Source organism: Protobothrops mucrosquamatus, unplaced genomic scaffold, assembly GCF_001527695.2.
Source record: "Protobothrops mucrosquamatus isolate PMUCROS unplaced genomic scaffold, P.Mucros_1.0 scaffold719, whole genome shotgun sequence".
NCBI lineage: Eukaryota > Metazoa > Chordata > Lepidosauria > Squamata > Viperidae > Protobothrops > Protobothrops mucrosquamatus.
The window spans coordinates 251252-271045 of record NW_015386999.1 but is presented as its reverse complement, the minus strand read 5'-3'; the positions used below and the strand labels follow the sequence as shown (position 1 = coordinate 271045).

Genomic DNA, 19794 nt, shown 5'->3' with positions numbered 1-19794 from the left:
CTACATCAGCTCTTTTCCAGTCCTCTGGTAGTTCCCCAGTGCTCCAGGATCTTTGAAAAATATAGTTCAGTGGTTCTGAGATCACATCCGCCAGCTCCTTAAGAACCCTGGGGTGTAATCCATCTGGTCCTGGTGATTTGAACTCGTCTAGGCTGGACAGGTGTTCACTTACCATTTTCTTGCCTATCTTAACTTGTATCTCTATTTTGTTTTTTATGGCACTATTTTTTTTTATTTTTATTTTTTGAAAAAATTTATTGAATAAAAAGAAAAAAAATTAAAAACATTGAACATGGTAAATCGACATTTGACAAACATCTCAGTCTATATTTACATTAATGACAAATAAATCTTCTTTACAGTAGCATCATACTAATCTCAATCTTAACTTATTTCATTACAGTGACCTCCATTTTTTTTCCCACCATCTATAAAATTTGTTCCATATTTGATAAAAGTCTGTTTCATCCTGATTTTTTAATCTTTTAGTTATCCTGTCTAATTCTGCGCAATACAAGATTTTCTGAATTAATGTTTCCCCACTCGATGCCTCTGTAGCTTTCCAATTTTGAGCAAATAATATCCTTGCAGCTGTAACCACATGTATGAATGTGTCATCTTTACTTACATTTTTTTCAAGTATTCCTAACAACAAAGACTCAGGTTTGTACTGAATGTTTTGCTTGGTCATTTCTATTGCCCATTCCCAGACCATACGCCAATACACCTGTGCTTTCCTACATGTCCACCAAACATGAAAAAAGTGCCCCTTTCTTTTTTACATTTCCAACACATAGGTGAATATCCGTTATAGATTTTGGCTAATCTGGCTGGAGGGAGATGCCATCTGTAAACCATCTTATACAAATTCTCTTTATATGATGACGCCAATGTGATTTTATTATTTCACGTCCATACCTGCTGCCATTGATCCAAATTAATGTTATGTCCTATGTCTATCGCCCAAGTCACCATTGTTTCTTTGACCTGTTCTTCGAATAATCTATACTCTAGTAGGTGTTTATAAATATTCTTTATTTGATTTTTCTCCGGGCCCAGTAATATTTTGTCTAGCCCCATATCTTGTCTATTAATACCCCATTCTTGCTTATCTTTCATGTATCTTGCTTGGATCTGGAGGTAAGACCACCACTCTATATCAATACCTTGTTGACTTAACTCTTGTTTTGATTTTAAATAACCCTCTTCTGACAAAATGTCTTTGTATGTAATGACCTTGTCTTTCCTAAACAAATTGGGGTATGTAACTGCCTCCAGTGGCGATAACCAGGTCGGGAACTTTGTGTAGTATTGACGTTTAACTTTGTTCCAGCTTTTTATTAAACCTTGCCTAACCTTGTGTCTTAAAAAATATTGGTGATTTCTGTTTTGCCCCATCCACATATGAGCATGCCATCCCTGCTGCAGATCATAGCCCTCTAACTGTAAGCATCTTTGATTTCCTAAGGTTATCCAATCACTAATCCATGTCAGGGCCGCAGCTTGGTAATATAATTCCCAATCAGGGAAACCTAAACCACCCCTTTATTTGGCATCTTGTAGAGCCTTTAATTTTATTCTAGCCTTCTTACCAGCCCATACAAATCCTAAGGTTATTTGGTTTAACTCCTTGAAAAATTTCTTATCTAGTTGAATTGGGATATTCTGAAACAAAAATACCATTTTTGGTAGAATGTTCATTTTTACCGCTGCAATTCTCCCAAGTAGTGAAAGGTGCAAGTTTTTCCAGCATTCTAGATCTATTTTAATATTCTGTACTAATTTACCATAGTTGTCTTCTTTAATTGATGAGCAGCGTGCTGAAATGACTATCCCTAGGTATTTAAATTTGGAAATTACATGTATGCCTAATTTTGCCTCAAGTGAACCTTTTTGTGTGTTAGTCATATTTTTTGTGATGATCTTTGTTTTATTTTTGTTTATTTTTAAGCCTGCATGATCCCCGTATTCTTCCAGAGTTTCGAATAGTTTCTGCCCTGAATGTTCTGGATCTTCTAAAATAAATGCTAGGTCATCTGCATAAGCCTGAAGTTTGTATGTTTCTTTCTTGATCTTAAGTCCTTTAATCTGCTCTTCTTGCCTTACAGCTCTAGCGAGGATTTCTAGAGTATATATAAACAGCAATGGCGAAAGAGGGCATCCCTGTCTTGTACCTTTCTGTATGTTAAATCTATCAGTGGCCTCCCCATTTACTATAATCTGCGCGCTTTGTTTAGAATATATTGCGGCTATTACATTAAAAAAAATTTCCACGGCTTCCATTAATTTTAGTTGTTGGATCATAAATTGCCAATTGACATTGTCAAAGGCCTTCTGTGCATCAAGAAACAGGAGAGCCACTTGCCGTTCACTGTGCGATTCGTAAAATTCGAGGATATCTAGAATAGTTCTTATATTCCGTTTAGTCTGCCTATTTGGTAAGAACCCATTTTGGTCTGGGTGTATAAAATCAATTAAGTACTTTTTGAATCTCTCCGCCATTATTGAGGGTGGCACTGTTTTTGATAGGTTGGTCTGTTTTTTCCCTTTGTGTAAAGACAGATGCGAAAAATGAGTTAAATAGTTCTGCTTTCTCCCTGTTGCTTGTCACCTTCTTGCCACTTTCACCCACTAATGGACCAATTGTTTCCTTCACTTTTTTCTTGTTTTTTACATGTTGAAAGAAGCTTTTTTTGTTATTTTTGACTTTGGTTGCAAGCCTTAGNTGCAAGCCTTAGTTCATTCTGAGCCTTAGCTTTCCTCACTTCGTCTTTGCAGGCTCGGGCTATTTGCTGATATTCTGACTTAGTTATGTGTCCCTCTTTCCACTTTCTATACTTGTTCTTTTTATCTTTCAATTGATCAGAGAGTTCCTTATGCAGCCATGCTGGTTTCTTTTGAGAGCTGTTATTTTTCCTCTTTGTTCCACTTCTGATCAATGATGAAGGGGATAGTGAGATTATTTAGCCTTTTTGGTCCCTTTCTGAAGGAGATAAGTGGGGCTCTAGTAACTCTAAAACCCAGTTAATGTGACTGTCTGCTTCCAGAACCGTTCAGCCCTATGCAAATAGCTTTCTAGATCATGCACTGTTCTTGCTTGTAAAGCAGCATTTTTAGAACCTGCAGCTGTCCCATTTTAATTACCAGACTTTGTACAGATCTTGCCAGATCCACACACTGCCACAACTCTCCTCTCCTTCCAATCATGTTGGCTTCTGCCTCTGCCCCAATTTGCTCAGCTGTGCAAACACCTGCCTGAATTCATAAAACCCAGTACATAGCATCTTAATTTGCTCAGGCCTGTTGTGCCCCATCAGCGCACACCATTACTCTTTCAGGCAGCAGGGCAGAAACACAAAAGAGCAATCAAGAAGAAAAGACATTATGCATCAGGCTCCAGAAGAAAATTGAGCGGAGAGTTTGAGATGAAGAATGATTACCTTTGCAGGTGGGCTCGCTTTCATTCCAGCGGGGGTCTCTTGAATCAATGCATTCAATGGCCGAAGGACCCTGCTCAAGCATGTATCCTGCACTGCAAGCAAACTCTACAATGGTCCCTGTACGATACAGAGGGTCTGATGTGCTGAAATTTCCATGGGCCAGGAACGGTTCATAACATCGATCTTCATCAAAAGCTGCCACCAGGGGGAGCAAAAAAGTCAGAAAACTGCCCTTATAAAGGTTATAGCTTCTGATCTCTCTCCCATTGCAGTAAAATATTACAATAATATCTCCTTGAAGATGGGATCAACCCTACATTTGTTGTTAACTTGGTGCAACTATTACAAGTTCAACTACAACATTACCACATCTTGGTCAAACCACAAGAAGAATGCAGTCAAGTCAGATCTAAAGTTGTTTAAAGTTTTGTATCCATTCAGCAACCTTCTATGTCTGATCACTTCTTTCCTGCCAACGTTGCTTTCTCAAACTTTATCCTCTTTCTGCCTCCAATATTCATCTGATTGGAAGAGAAACCAGCTCTAGGTATTGACCCACAGCTTCTTCTGATCACAAACCAATCTAGGTTTCAATCTAGGGCTAGGCAACCTGAGGATGTGTGGACCTCAACCTCCAGAATTCCCCAGCCAGCTTAGCTGTTAGGAACTGTTAAGGAAGTTCTTTCTTATATTTAAACAGAATCTATCCAGCTACAACTTATACTTATTATTCCTGGTCCTAGTTTCTTTGGCCATGGAAAACAGTTTTTGGTCATCTTCCTCAGTCTTCTTTTCTGCACGCTTATCTTCCCAATTCCTTCAGTCTACCCTTGTAGGACATGTGCTCAAGTCCTGAATCAATGCTACTTAAATTCATTTCTCCCTCAAGCTACCACCAGCCTTTCTCCCTGGTGACCTCTTTCTTGTCTGGGTTCCCTGCCTCCGACCTTCTGCTGAAGTTCCTGTCTTTCCCATTCTCCAGCCTTCCTCTTGTATCCTTCCTTGTGGACTCTTTGCTTCTTCGCTTTCATGTGTCTCGATCCCATTTTTTTGTCCTAACCACACTGTAAACTTTTCTTTTCTTTACAGAATCTGGAGTGAAACCAATGAGTTCCCAGAACTGTTATGCATCCTGTAGCACCACAAGGGTTTTAGCCCATCAGTGGCATGCGGCCTCATCACGGCACCCTAGTAATTTATCCAACCCCAAATGACAAAGCGGAATTTTGTTTTACTAAAATAAGCTTCCAACACTTAGCTCACAACAGTATTGCATATTATCATGCTTGTTCGATTTGATGACTTTCCAAAGTTACCAATAGCAACTGTCAGAAACTGCTGCCAAGAGAGAAGACAACATCACTGTTTTCTCGCCTCTACTATTTTTGAGCAAGTAAAATGCAGGGAGGGGTTAATAAGATTACATTCTCACCTTCGTAGCGCAGGCTAAGGATGAGGGGCATAGCGGGTCCTTCGCTGACCAATTCAACAATGAGGGACTGAGCATCACTTAGCAATCCCCGTTCTGGGACATCATCCATGTCAGAATCATAAATGATAGGGGAGAAAGTGCTACTCCCACTGCGGATCATCAGCCTGGGAAAGGGAAAGGGTTTGGGTAAACAGATCTCCCCAACTCAGGGTACATGACATACTGTGTGTAAACAAATTTAGAGCAAACCTTGAGAAAGGTATGAGTGGACCGTAACGGATTCAGATAAGAGTTTACGCAAGATTTTGGTATTATACCCTCTAACAATAAAATAGCATTCCTGGAATCCCTGCGGTGTCATAGTCTTGAAAGGCTGGCATCAAACTTGAAAAGCTGTCCAACTTTCTCACTTCAGCCAAATGAAGGCAAAGCCATTGTAATCTTTTGTTCAGGTTTCTCTTTAACAGTTCACTTATCCCTTCTCTAAGGACAGTTCTAAATTCCTTTGGACTTCCCTACTTCAAGTGTTTCATGAGAGTCCATCATATTTTTGTGGAAAAACAAAAATATCTTTCTCCTCCTGTTTCTTCCTCCTGTTTCTTCTATGTCCTACAGACTGATTGTTGCTCTCATCCCTCCTCCCTGCACCAGGCAAGGTTCTTGACGTTCTCTGAAATGGATCTCAATCCTTCCTGCTGGTCCTCAGCTGATGCCACCCCATCTTCTCTCTTCTCTGCTCCCTTCTCCACTCCCACTTCCATGGCATGCTTGACTGCCTGTCAATTTTCCATCTTCTCACCCCCTCATCCCCATTTTTCCATTTTCTCACTTGTCATTATCCTCATCCAGTGCCACTCTTTCAAAGTGTAGATGGAGCCTCTGGCCTTCAGGTGCTTCCACCAACCAGCGGCAGGTCAGGTTCCGACCACGTGGTCCTCCTGGGGCCTCTGGAGCCACAATGTGTCCACGAGTGGCGTTGTGAACTGTTCCTCCACAGGAAGCTAGGGGGAGGAAGGCTAGATGTTCTTTACAAGTCCCATTTCCCCCTAGAATTCTTAGAATCCAGAATCCTGCTTATCATTTCATGTATCCTTAGAAAGATCTCATTTTGGCAGAAGAAATAGTTTTACCCAGATAAAACTAAGTTTTATCCTGAATCCCTGGCTAAGCCAACCCCTGACACTTCCCAGGGTCCTTATTTCAACATTGCCTTTTGGAGTTCAAAGCCACTTGGCAAAAAAAAATCACCAAATATCATTAAGGTCCTCATTCTTTGCAAATACATTTATCATGTACGTTGCAAATACGTTTATCATCCCTAGCCAAGATACATTTTCATGTGATTGGCAAAGAATATAAAAGTCACAGTTTTACCTGACCATGGGTGTCTTGGATTGCCTAGGATTTTGTAGCTAATATGGAAAATTTAAACTTAAATCCCAAAGATCCTGGATCTATAATTTAGGATTTCCATGGAGTATTTGCAATTGTTCAAGGAGCTCAAAATTACAGGAAAAATTGGGCATTATTGAAAGATCTATTTTGCCCAGCATTATTCTTCAAACTGAGGCCAGTTAGATACTCTAAGAAAATCACTAGAAGGATATTATTGTGTAAATCCGTGGGTGTTTGCCCAGAATGTCTGGCAATACCTCTAAATATAAAGCTTCCATTCTAATGACAAAATAGCTATTGAGGCTTTATCCACTGTTAATTTGTCTAATTTTATGTCTTTCTAAAGCTATTGAATTACTATCATCCCTGCACCTTGTGACAATAAATTATGCATTCTGCAAAGAAACATTTTCATTCTGAACATATTGGCAATCCGTTCATTGTGTAACTGCCTGTTTTAACATTTAGAGGAAAAAGTGTTATTTGCCCTGTTCTTGCATCATTCATAACTGTATAAATCTTTACACTTTAACTCCACAGAGTGGAGGAACCAAAATTCATCTGTCGGTATTATAAATGGCAAAAGAAAACAAAATAATTCTCTTTTCTTCAACAGTAAATTCTTAAATCGGTCCCCTGCTGGGCCAAAAGATTCTTAGCTTCCAAATGATAATTCAGTATTTGAGACAATCAGCCAGATAGATACTTTTGATTAGTGGAAAACTCATCCATTAAAAAAAACTATAATTCCGACAATTATTATGGCATTTTGAAGTTACACTCATGCCCCCATTAACTGGGCCGTTGGTATCAGTGGATAAAAAAAAATGCCAAAAATAAAAAAATTACATTGTCATATAATGAAGGAAGAAAGGATTCTCCAAATAACGTTCTGCCCCTGGGACTCAGAAAGCTTTAAAATGCTCTCCCTTTTGTTCATTCCACTCCAATCTTTTGTCAAGGCCGCATCTCCTAGTTCATTTTATTCCTTCACTCACCCACACATGCAGGGCTGGTGCCACTCCACCGAGGGCGGCTGACGTTGAGGCAAATGAGTATCTCTTCACCCCTCAACTGGAAACCTGACTCACATTTGAAAGTGGCAGAGCCCCCTGGATGGAGATTGGTTACCATGACATCCCCATTTTCTGGCCTACTGGGGAAGCCACAGCTGAGCAGGAAAGCTGGGGTTGGGAGATAGGAAGGTTACAGTCAGGGAAATATAACAGGTAATTATGCTCAACAAAAGTGCCTTCAAGGAACGATATGCATTCCTAAAGGAACATGCTCAATTCTGCCAGTACTTGATAAATATTTGTACACCTAGAGAACAGTTAATAGGTTTTTGTTCATTTTCGGTATGCTCGCTGCCTCAAATTAGTCTTTTTAACACACAGAGTCCACACTGAATTTTGTACCATATAACATTCAGAGTAGATGAGAACTTCTATGTTATGATATGATGGACCCGAAGAAGTTCTCATCTACTCTGAATGTCGTTGGGTGCATATATCCTTAATTTATAAATGGGTTTATTGGCTTTCTTTTTGTTTTGTTTTTTTTCAGTGAGATATGGTTCCTTCTGGTTTGGATTTACAGGAAGGATTTTCTTTCACTCTTATGTAAATTAGTCAAGCTGTAAGGCAGATAAAGCCTTGTTAAACCCACTGCCATCATGTTCAAGAGATTTCTTTCCAGTGCTTCTGGGATTAGAACACATCTAAGGAAAAGAGCTTCTGGAAATTATATTATATGTCTCGTTTGCTCTTCAGATGAGGCCTCCCTCCCCATTTCATGCATAAGTACAGCAGCCTGGATTTGGAGAAATGTGCATGCAATTAGATAGGGCTACACTGAGACAAACCCATCAATCCTAATAATACATGAAATATGTATAGTGTAGATATAGTGATATCATAATGTCCAGTTTTGTTCTGAATGACCCAAGTGAGAATCAGCTTTTACCAGGTCTGGCTTTGTCACACAGGTGCTAGAACAGCCCAAAACCTCAGTCCAATCCTGAAAAAATAATTATAATCCTCCATCTCATTGCTTTCTCGTTCCTCAGGTATTGGGAAAAGGTCCCACTGCTCAATGGGATGAGAAATTCCCCCTTATTTTATTTAGGTATGGAACTATGCTTCCCACATGTTTATGGGGATTCTCAGTCATCCAGGTCATGGTTGTCCCAAAGGTGCTTTTTCAAGAGGCAACTGAAATTTCTTTGTTTTTCCTTAAAGATGTTTAGCTTCTCATCCAAGAAGCTTCTTGGACAGAAGTGAAACATCTTCAAGGAAAAACAAAGAAAGTCCAGTTGCCTCTTGAAAAAGCACCTTTGAGATATGCTTCCCATAATGTGCAGTCTAGGCAACCATAATCAGCCTGGAAGGTTTTGAGTTGGAATCCCAACTCTTTGAGGAAGACTAAGCAGGGAAAGGTCATTTAAAGGAAGGTGAAATGAGGAGGTAGTCGTGCCTTACCCTGGTAGTGGAATCTGAAGACACCAGGGGTGGTGGTGTGGTAGTTCTGGAAATGAATCAGGACCTGATTGGTTGGGCTACGGATCACTTGCCCCTCAACCATCAATGACTCATTGGCCAAGACAACAGGCTTCTCCCCTCCCAGTCCTTCCACGGTCAGTGAATCCTCCTTGGACAAGTTCAGAGTCTGCACCTGGAAGTCATGGAAGTTGACAAAGGAAGGGAGAAGAATAAGAGGATGGACACACTTGCTTATGCTTCACATATTTTTAATATTGTTCAAGAATCTAAAATTAAGAGCAAATATTATCAGGAAGCTATGGGGAACGGAGGAGGCAAGTGGAAGCCCATCTCCAAAACAGGACTTGAACCAAATATTCATCTAATGGACAGGGTTGGACATGCTTCAGAAATGTTTCCAAAGTCCTTTGATTCTTGTACAACTATGTATGTGTATGGGTAGATATATACTTTCTTTTGACAGCAGGCAACAGAATTTCATTTTTAATCTGGGCCAGTGTGCTATAGTAAAAAAATGACAATAAAGGTTATCTTATCACTATAATATCACTTTGGTGTTTCTTAAAACAGCTTGGTTTTTTTTCCAGCCTTCAGTGCAAGCCTGAGGGGAAAGAAAAAGAGGATGCTGCTTTTAAAGAATCCATTCACTAAATGAACGCAACTCTTAAAGCAGCAGCATCTTTTTTTATAGCCTGGCAAAGATTCCTGAAACAGACAGCTTTTCCAAACAGCAGGGAGGTGCTGTGCTCCTGTTTTCAAAGCATGCCAAATGCCACTAAACCCTACAGATAGTCCTTGACTTACAACCACAGTTAGGTCCAGAATTTCTGTTGCTAAGTGAGCCGCACCCAATTTTATGACCTTTTTGCTATGGTTTTTAAGCAAACCACGGCAGTTCTTAAGTGGATCATGTGGCTGTTAAACAAATCTAGCTTCCCCATTGACTCTGCTTGTCAGAGGTCAGCTGGGAAGCTTGCAAATGATGATCACATGACCCCAGGACACTGCAATAGTTGTAAATACCTGCTGGTTGCCAAGCACCCAAATTTTGGTCATGTGACCGTGGGGATGCTGCAATGGTCATAAGTGCAAGAACCAGATCTAAGTCACTTTTTTCAGTGCCATTGTAACTTTGAACGGTCACCAAACAAATGGTTGTAAGTCAAGGATTACCTGTAACATGGTCAGCTATCGCTGATCATTTGTCTATTTCTAAACACTTTTGAAAAAGAATGATCAATCCCAACTTCAGACATACTTTTAACTTCTTCGGTGTCGACCAATTCATCCCCTCTCACCTGTACTTCTATGCCGTAGCCCACGTACACTGAAATGGTGTAAGTACAATCCAGGCCTCCATAAAAGGTAGTACCAGCGTAATCGGGAGATTCAACATAGCCTTCAATGTCGGTGATGTTGTTGCAAAGCACTTGGGGAGGGAGGCAGGAAAGGAGACAAAGAAGAGTGAAGTCAGTTTAGTCCAGGATGGTCCATATTTTTCAGCCATGTTCAGCCTACCACTATTTGGTGACTCATTATGGGTCATCCAGGCTTTTTGGCTGGGGAATGATAAAGGTAAAGATAATAGTTTCCCCTGCCCAGCCATCTCCGACTCTAGAGAGCGGTGCTCATCTCCATTTCTTAGCTGGGGGGGGGGGGCAGTGTTGTCTAAAAAAGCAGAGTTCCCCAACTTTTCGGGGTTGGCGGCCCTAGCTGGGGTGGAGGGGGAAAAGAAGGGATGGTTTGGGGCGGGTGAATGCATGCATGAGCATGTGCATGCGCACCAACACCCATTGCTCGTGCAAGTGGGGCCACAAGCACCCGTGATGTTTGCGGTGACAATCACACGAGTGGGGCCGCAAATTACCGCAACTGCAAATTACTGCAACAGTGATGCTTGCACGAGTGGTGCTGTGTGCACACATGCACACATACACACATCAGCCAGCCACTCACGTGGCTCGCTGGCCAATAGGCTGGTAGTGAGCCGTGGTCCACAGGTTGGGGACCCCTGGTCTAAAGACACTTCGGTGGTCATGTGGCCAATATGACTATATACCGTGGCGCATGGAATGCTGTTACCTTCCCACTGAAGTGGTACCTTTTTATCTACTCGCATTTGCATGCTTTCAAACTGCTGGGTGGGCAGGTGCTGGGGCAAGGGATGGGAGAGCATCAGGATGAAGTTGTCTTTCTGCCCACTTCTGAAATCTTTGCATCTCACTCATATCACTTACCAGGGGTGTGAACTGTCGTGATAGTCGTTGTAGTAATCAGGGTGGTGGTCGTCTCTTCCTCACCTTCGGGGATGAAGGCTGTGGTGGTGGACGAGATGGGGCGGTTGGCAGAACCCATCTCGTCCGGTGGAGGGGGCAACCGGGGTGGAGCGCCCGCTGTTGAAGCTGGAGGGGTGGTGAGTAGGAAGCCAGTGGGAGGGGCAGCGGTGGTCAATGGGGAGGGGCCGGTGGCTGTGGCCTCGGAGGTCTCAAGGACCATCCCACCATCTAGATGCTGGATGGGCGGATGGAATGGGGGCAAAGTAGAAGACTGTCCTCCTAGGGCCAAGGAGGAGACAGTTAAAAAGAAGGGTTGCAGGGAAGTCAGAACAGAGGAGGTAAAAACACTGCAACCCTCTCATACCCTCCCTCCCCCCCAAAAATGTCCTCTCTGCCACAAAACTGTTTTTCTGGCAGAAAAACCAATGTGCAATTATAGAACCAGGGCTTTTTTTGTCATAGAACACCCAGAACGGAGTTCCGGCACCTTTTTTGGATGGAACCTTGTAGGGTAGGCAAGACGGGTTGTATAACGTGTGTGAGTTCCGGCACCTTTTTTTTTTTTTTTTTTACAAAAAAAGCACTGTATAGAACTATCCATTAACCCCTTTTTAAAAGTGCAATGTCAAACTTTATGATTCACAATGACGTCTCCCGTTATAATAGGCCCACAATCCCCCTCCAAGAATCACCCCTGCCCCTCCATTTCTCTTCAACCCGAGCCACCCTCTCCTCTACAAATAGTCCCATCCCAGACAGAACCCTTCCCCTTCCCCAAATTCTTTGCTTTTTCTCACCAGGAATTGGCTCTTCCACCACCGCGCCCCCAGAAAACTCCTTTCTCAGCAGTGTCCCCTGCAGCAATTCAGAGAGGCCTTCGGGACTGGGGGGCGGGGACCCCCGCACCTCTGCTGAGACCCCCATTTCCTCCTCCTTGGGTCCCTCCATGGCCTCTGATGAGAGGGCCTCCAACAGCGGGGACGGGGTGGCATCCTCCTTTTCCCAGAGAGGCAGGCCTGCAGGAGACAAAGGGTTAATAGTGGCCTGTCCTCCATGTTCTTCTCACATTGGCCTCATAAGTCCACAGAAAAGAAAATGCGCTGCAAATTGTAAATTTGCTAAATTTAGCAAGGTTGCACTTTCCCTCCCGGACCAGCATGCATAGCACTATTTCCCACCATTTTTCCTGGGACTGGCTTTTCTGGGCTGCAAAATCCCAGACAGCCACAGATGGCAGCAAAGAGCTACAAAAAGCTAAGAACATATGACCTTCTAGGTCAGGCGGGTCCCACCCATGGTCTGTGGACCGCATTTAGCCCTGAACATCTACTAATGCAGCTCCCAAATATCATAAACTTTATATATTTTTATGTGATTTATATACATTAACTATGCTATGTATATTATATATGCAGCCCAAGGCAACTCTTCATTCAACGCAATCCAGGCAAGCCAAAAGATTGGACACCCATGTTGTAGGTTTTTGTGGCCCAGATATGGCAGCACAACAACCAGCTTTGTGAGATAGGTTGATTACACACACATACATAAACAAATGCACACACACACACACACACACACAGAGAGAGAGAGAGAGAGAGAGAGAGAGAGAGGTACAAATCACTTAAGGAGTTTCTATAGCAACAGACAGGCCTACATCTTAGTTGTTTATTTATGCTTTACAACCTAATGTCCATCCAGGCCTATAATCTTGGTCTGCCTTCCTTACACATTGGTCCAATCCTGCACAACTGCAGTTAGCCCTCAACTTACAACCACAATTGAGCCGAAAATTTGTTAAGTGAAAAGTTAAGTGAATTTCACCCCATTTATGACCTTTCTTGACACAGTTATTAAGTGAATCACTCCAGTTGTTAAATTAATAACACAGTTGCTAAATAAATCTGGTTTCCCCATTGAGTTTGCTTGTCCAAAGGTTGCACAACGTGACCACATGACCCTGGGGCACTGCAACCATCATAAATACATGCAGTTGCCAAGCGTCCAAATTTTGATCACGTGACCATGGGGATGCTGCAATCGTTGTAAATGTGAAAAACTGTCTTAAATCACTTTTTTCAGTTCCGTTGTAACTTTGAACAGTCACTAAATGAATGGTTGTAAATCAAGGACTGCATGTACACCGAATGCTCTTCTCTGTCCACCGGCCCCTTGGTTCTTCTTCCTTTGGCAGCACATTGATGGAAAAAAGAGGAGCCTTCAACAAAAGAGTTGCCACCATCCTATGGTTGAGCCTAGCCATTTATAGTCTTGACTTATCATTCATTTAGCGACCGTTCAAAATTGTGACAGAGCTGAAAAAAGTGACGACTGGTGCTCGCATTTACGACCACCACAGCATCCCTGTAATAACAGGATCATGAATTTGGGCGCTTGGCAACCAACATGTATTTACAAAGGTTATACGTCCTGTGGTCATATGATCACCATTTGTGATCTTCCCAACTGGCTTCTGAGAAGCAAAGTTAACAGGGGGAAGCCAAACTCATTTAATGGCTATGTGGCTCACTTAACAACTTGGTGATTTGCTTAACAACCACAGTTGTTAGGTCATAAAACTGGGCATGACTCATTAACAACTGCTTTGCTTGTAACAAAAGCTCCAATTGTGGTCATAAGTTAAGGACTACTTTATAATGCTGTGTGTGGTCTTGCCAGGTCTTTCAACAGCAGCTAAGCGTCTTCTGGGCATTCTTGGTTTATTTTGTATAATTTCTAAAGATGAAATTACATAGGTAAACTATGCAATGTTTGTATACTGATCACTGACTATGCTAGTTCTTCTAACCACATTCAGGCCTTCTCTTTTGCGCTATGAACGCTTCCACGGTTATTTTACAGCTGTTATTTTAGATTACCCCCAACGCTGGCTGAGGTATTCTGGGAACTGAAGTCCACACTTCTTAAAATGGCTAACATTGGGAAAGGTTTTAGAGGGCAGGGTTCTTTCAAGATAGAGTTTATAAACTGCATTGAGAGCACTCCATCTGTTACAATAGGGGAATTGGGCCACATACGTTTTTCTTTTTCCAAATAGATATAATCTGTTTTCCCAAGCAAATAGTTGACATAGAAATAAGAATCAGAAACATGATTCTATGAACTTAAATTCTCTAAGGCCAAATCCTAAACATGTGATAGTAGCTCCTTAAAAAATGTGGCATATACCTTCACCATCATCACCCCAATTTATTTTCTATGTTTCTTTGGCCAAATAAATTGAAATAAATAGTAACAGTTACAAACTTAAATGTAGTTTAAAAGTGATGACTCCCCAGAGTACAATACTGTAAGGACCCACCCCACTTTGCATCTTAAGAAGACAGAACTCTTGGAATATTTCTTCCAACAGGCATCTTTATTAAGAGAACATGGTTGCAGGCGTTCTAGACAGGACCTGAGGCCCAACCCCTACCATTCAAGGTTTTAAGTGTTCCCAAGCAGCCCCCACCCCACCGTCCTTCCAGTGACAATCCCAGGCGTTACATTTCCACCCCCTTTTCCTCTCGACCGGTGGAAGGGAGACTTCAGAGAGTAGTAGATGAAAGCTGATGGGCCATATTGTTATGGTCAGTCCTTTTGGTGAGATCCACATTCAGTCCCTTTGAAGTTTTAATGAAGGAAGTGAGAGCCATAAAACCCCTTTGCTCATCCCCCTTCCCCTTCGTAGTATGACAGAATCCAGAGAGGGCAGAAATGGGGTTTTCCATAGTCGATAACTAGAAATGAAATATAATTGGATTCTGACATCCTGCCCCCTTAAAAATAAGAGAGATCCACCTGAAAAGAAAACAAAACAGGTATAAAAGTTAGTCTGGCTTTTTAGGATACTCTGTGTGAAACTTCTTTAATAGCTTCGGGGCTCTGACATGACGTTTATGGACCCACTCGTTTTGTGAGGCAGGGAGGTGTTTCCATGCTACTAGGTACTGAGTTGTCCCATGTTATCTCCTAGAATCTAGGATTTCCTTTATCTCGAAGTGTTGTTCGCCCTCCACCAAGATTGGAGGTGGAGGGGGGGGATTTTTGGCCGTAACGGTGACTGATGCTCTCTTTTCAGCAAGCTGCAATGAAAATTTGGGTGTATTTGCCTGAGATTTTTGGGTAATTCTAATTCTACTGTTACTGGGTTTATGATTCTTTTAATTGGAAAAGGCCCTATATATTTTGGTCCAAGTTTTTTACAGGGTTGTAGGGACTTTAGGTATTTTGTAGATAAGTACACCATTTCTCCTATAATGAATGGTGTAGGCTCAACCCTTTTTTTATCGGCTTGTGCTTTGTATGCCTGCCTAGCTTCATCTAGTGCTTTTCTAACTATTGGCCAGGTGTTTTGTAATTGTTCCATCCATTGTTTCAGTGATGGGATCACCGGTTCGTTTGGGGTTAGTTCTGGCATGGGGTTGAAACTTTGACCGGTAGCTATTTGAAAAGAAGTGTAACCTGTGCTGGAGTGGACTGCATTATTGTAGGCAACTTCTGCGAAAGGGAGTAAGTCCGTCCAATCCGACTGCTGGAAACTAAGAAAGCATCTTAAATATTGCTCAAGTACTGAGTTCGATTTTTCTGATTGACCATTCGACTGAGGGTGATGGCTAGATGTCAGTCCCTGAGTGGTCCCTAAGAGGGATAAAAATTCCTTCCAAAATGCAGACGTAAATTGCACTCCCCTATCATATATGATGCGTTGGGGTGCCCCATGCAATCTGTAAATATGCTGGACGAAAAGTTTCACTAAGGCTTTTGTGGTGGGAATCTTTTGGCAAGGGATAAAGTGCACCTGTTTGGAAAACAAGTCCGTGACTGTCCAGACAACAGTATCCCCATTGCTTTCTGGTAATTCCACTATAAAATCCATGGCTATTTCCCTCCAGGGGGCTGAGGGATTTGCCACTGTTTGTGACAGTCCGGGCGATTTCCCTTGCAACCTCTTTGCAGTTGCACACTTTGGGCAGCTGGCCACGTAACTTTCTATGTCCTTTTTTATGGATGGCCACCAAAATTGCCGTTTAATTAAGTGTAATGTTTTTACAAATCCAAAATGCCCTGCTGATTCTTTCCCCCCGGCAAATGCTTGAGCGTAAATTGGAACTGGTGAAAATGCTGGGACCAGCAAAGCCCGCCTTTTTCGACCTTTTTGACCTCCCGAGTAAACTGAAGCATTTTGCAATAAATACGTGCACAGTTCAAATGCGCACGGCGGGGAGGAAAATCACTGGTCTACGCATAGAAGCGATAGATGGAAGCTCACATTTCCGGTTACCATCAGTGTTGGAATGGGAGACCGCAGCGAAATCTCAACACCAGAGGCAGCAAGAAAAATACCTCACTTAGCACACATAGCTGATTTAATCCCTCCTCTAGATCCTGAAGCTAAAATCCTACTCATGGTGGGAAGAGACGCCCCAGAGTCCATTGGCTCTGATGAGAGAATCAAAGGTCCACCAGGAACCCCAGTAGCCATTAAGACGGAACTCAGATGGGCCATAGGAGGGACAGTTTGTGTTGATCAACTGCAAATCCCAACCCAGGTGAGCATATCAAACACCTCCATTCCCAGCAATGGAACAGCACCTCACCTGAAACCACACCTAGAACACTATGCGCTTGTGACAACCAAACCTGCTTTGGAAGCAACAGTGTTCCAGACCAGTCAGAATCACAACAACTTAGCCTTGTCCATAGAGGACAAACAAGACAAACAATGTCTGCAAGACCGGGAGTCATGGAGTGTACTTCCAAGATGTCCCAAGAGTATGCAAGTGCAGTGCACGTATGTTTCCAGCTCACCCACCACAGTGCAAAAGAATGAATTGTACGCTTCCTTAGATGTGTCAACGAAGGCAAATGCAGCCTTAAGATGCGTCACAGTCTACAGCGGGGAGAGCCACACTTACGTCATCTTGTTTGCAACCATAAGATACATCAGAGTCTACAGCGGGGAGAGCTGCAGTCTCGGTGTCTTCTTTGGAAAAGCGAGACTAACAATACATGAAGGCCACACCATACCAAGGTTAGAACTATGTGGTACCACTTTGACTGTAAAGCTCACCAACTTGACAGCGAATACGTTGTGCCTTGAACTACAGTCTACCACCTTCTATGCAGACAGCAAGGAGATGTCAAGCCACATCTACAAACAAAGCTGTCATTTCTATGTCTATGTAGGTAACAGAATGAAAAGAGTTGAAACATCTTTGAGCCCTGAACAATGGCAACATGTGCCAACAGGTAACAACTTTGTGAATCAAGTGAAGTGGCCCAACCTTGCCACACAGTTAACAGAATTGACCTGGCTAGAAAGTCCTGAGTTCTTGGTCTGTTCAAAGAGACAAATGCCACAGAGACCAAAATGCTATGTACTTCCAACTCCAGATCAACGTGCCAACCTCCAACTTCAGGCACCCAGTAAACGTCAACCGATCTGCTTCAAGCGCCTGTCTAAGCGGAAGCACCTGAGATTAGGCATAGCTTTGATCATCTTGATCACTTGTCTTAGCATCCCAAGAATGAACCTTATAGGAGTCTGCAAGGACTTACAGACTATTGAAGACATTTGCCATGACCCAGTGATTGACAAATGCCTGACGGCCAAAAATTGCCTTCCCCATACATCTCACATGGGCGAAGCGCGCATAGGCGAAGCATGGGAGCACATGATTGGTGCACCCCGCGAAATCATGGGCTCTATGTCGTTAAAGACACCCACACCCACACATGAAGTCCTCACTACCCTGATGACAACAGTAGCAGCCATCTTCAATACTCCATCGGTGGTTCCAGATACTTCGGTTCCTGAGTATCCTGAGTCTTCAGTTCCAGCTGTTGTTCCTGATCCTTCAGTTCCAGCTGTTGTTCCTGATCCTTCAGTTCCAGCTGTTGTTCCTGATTCTTCAGTTCCAGCTGTGGTTCCTGATTCTTCAGATCCAGCTGTTCCTGAGTTTCCAGATGTTCCTGATCCTGATTCTTCAGCCCCAACTGTTCCTGTGTTTCCAGATCCAGCTGTTCCTGTGTTTCCAGGTTCTTCAGTTCCTGAGTATCCTGTGAATCCAGTTCCCTTTGTTCCTGAGAAGCTTTGGGTTCCAGTTTTTCTGTTCCAGATTTGGTTCCAGTTTCTTTTACAGGAAGAAGACCTTGTCTCACTTAGAGACAAGAATGTATACCAGTACCATTGGCCCATGGGACTTGCGCACCGGGCCCACCCAGTTGATGAACTACTTTGCCAAGCTGAGGTCCAGATCGTGAAGCCACGTGAGTCTGGTCGTGACTCAAAGACACTTGTACCAGGCTGATCACCGATGATGACTGAACCAGAAGATCAAACCTCAAATTATGTATTGTGTTTATGCATTGTTTGATGTAACACTTGCTTATTTTTGTTATATTTGTGCATGTTTCATATTTACTTTATAGTTATGCATGTTTGATACTGTATTTTACCTATTTAGTCACAAGGTAGTTAACAATGGGTATTGCATGCCTTAATGCTATATTTTTGCTATTTCAGTTAGTGGTGGAAATTTAAATTTCCAAGCGGGGAGTATTCTGGACCCTGGCAGTTATTGGGTTAAAGACTGGGTTTGTTAATAGGTCAATGGGAGGAGTTTCTAAAGGTCATTGGGATACTTCCTGGACACTAGCCACATGGGATTGCCTTTGTTCATTCAGCCCATGGCTTCCAGCTACACGGTTGGAGATCTCATGGGCACGCCAACATGTGACATTTAAGAAGGAGAAGAGGGGAAAATCTAATATCAATTTACCTGTGGGACAATCAAAATTGCAGAAACATATTTTGGATGCACCTCTGCAAACTGTAAGTCATTGTTTAGGATTCCCAGAATAAAGCAATATTTTCTGTTTGTTCCTCTGAGTTATCTATCTGTTCCAGATTGGAATAAGGCAAAATCTCCTGTCTAGGACAGCATAAGCGGGCTTGCTTGGGGTTGAGCTTCCTCGGTGTTTTCAGGGCTTCCACATTTTTGTGGTCTGTCCACACCTGGAAAGGGATTTTGTTGCCTTCAAGGAACTGGCGCCACGTAATGACCAACGTATCCCGTATGCCTCTTTCTCCCACACAGGCCAGCGCTGTTCCGTTTCCATGAGTTTCTTGGATGTATACGGACAGGGTTGCAATACCCCTTCATTGTTTTCTTGTAATAGTACAGCCCCCACTGCCACATCACTTGCATCCGCCTGTATTACGAAGGGCTTATCCATGTCTGGGTGCCTCAGTACTGGTTCGGCAGAAAAAAGTCTCTTTAATCTCTCAAACGCTGCTTGGCACTCCATTGTCCATGTTAGTGGCTGGCTAGGTTTTACTGAGGATGTTCCCTTCGTTTTTAGTAAGTTCGTGAGGGGCAGGGCTATCTGGGCAAATGAGGGGATGAATTGGTGGTAAAAGTTTGCGAAGCCCAGGAAACTTTGCAGTTGCTTTCTTGTGCGGGGTGGTGCCCATTCTAATACTGCTCTGACCTTCTCTGGGTCCATTTCAATGCCCTGTGGGGTTATGCGATAACCTAGGTAACCGGGTTTCCAGGTATTCCATCAGCCAAGGACCCGGGGTAGGGGCGGCGGGGTAGCGGTCATTATAAGGGAGAACCTATGTCCGAGGGAGACCACTGTGCCTCAGATAGACGGTGGAGAGTCCCTCCTTGTGAAGTGGGGGCAGGGGGTTCAAGTGGGCCTGTTGATTATATACCTGGCTCCCTGCTATGTATCAACGGCCC

The 19794-nt window shown here is 42.9% G+C and overlaps 1 protein-coding gene across 1 annotated transcript in view; it reads right to left on the bottom strand.

The window, feature by feature from the left end:
* LOC107289556 (seizure protein 6 homolog) overlaps positions 1-19794 on the bottom strand; it is a 51438-nt gene that overhangs the window by 25588 nt on the left and 6056 nt on the right. The window contains exons 2-9 of the mRNA XM_029284568.1: positions 11842-12060; positions 11006-11323; positions 10067-10197; positions 8748-8940; positions 7266-7451; positions 5702-5873; positions 4873-5036; positions 3441-3635 (exon numbers count right to left, since the gene is read on the bottom strand). Coding sequence (XP_029140401.1) covers positions 3441-3635; positions 4873-5036; positions 5702-5873; positions 7266-7451; positions 8748-8940; positions 10067-10197; positions 11006-11323; positions 11842-12060 — 1578 coding nt within the window. The remainder of the gene's footprint in view (positions 1-3440; positions 3636-4872; positions 5037-5701; positions 5874-7265; positions 7452-8747; positions 8941-10066; positions 10198-11005; positions 11324-11841; positions 12061-19794) is intronic.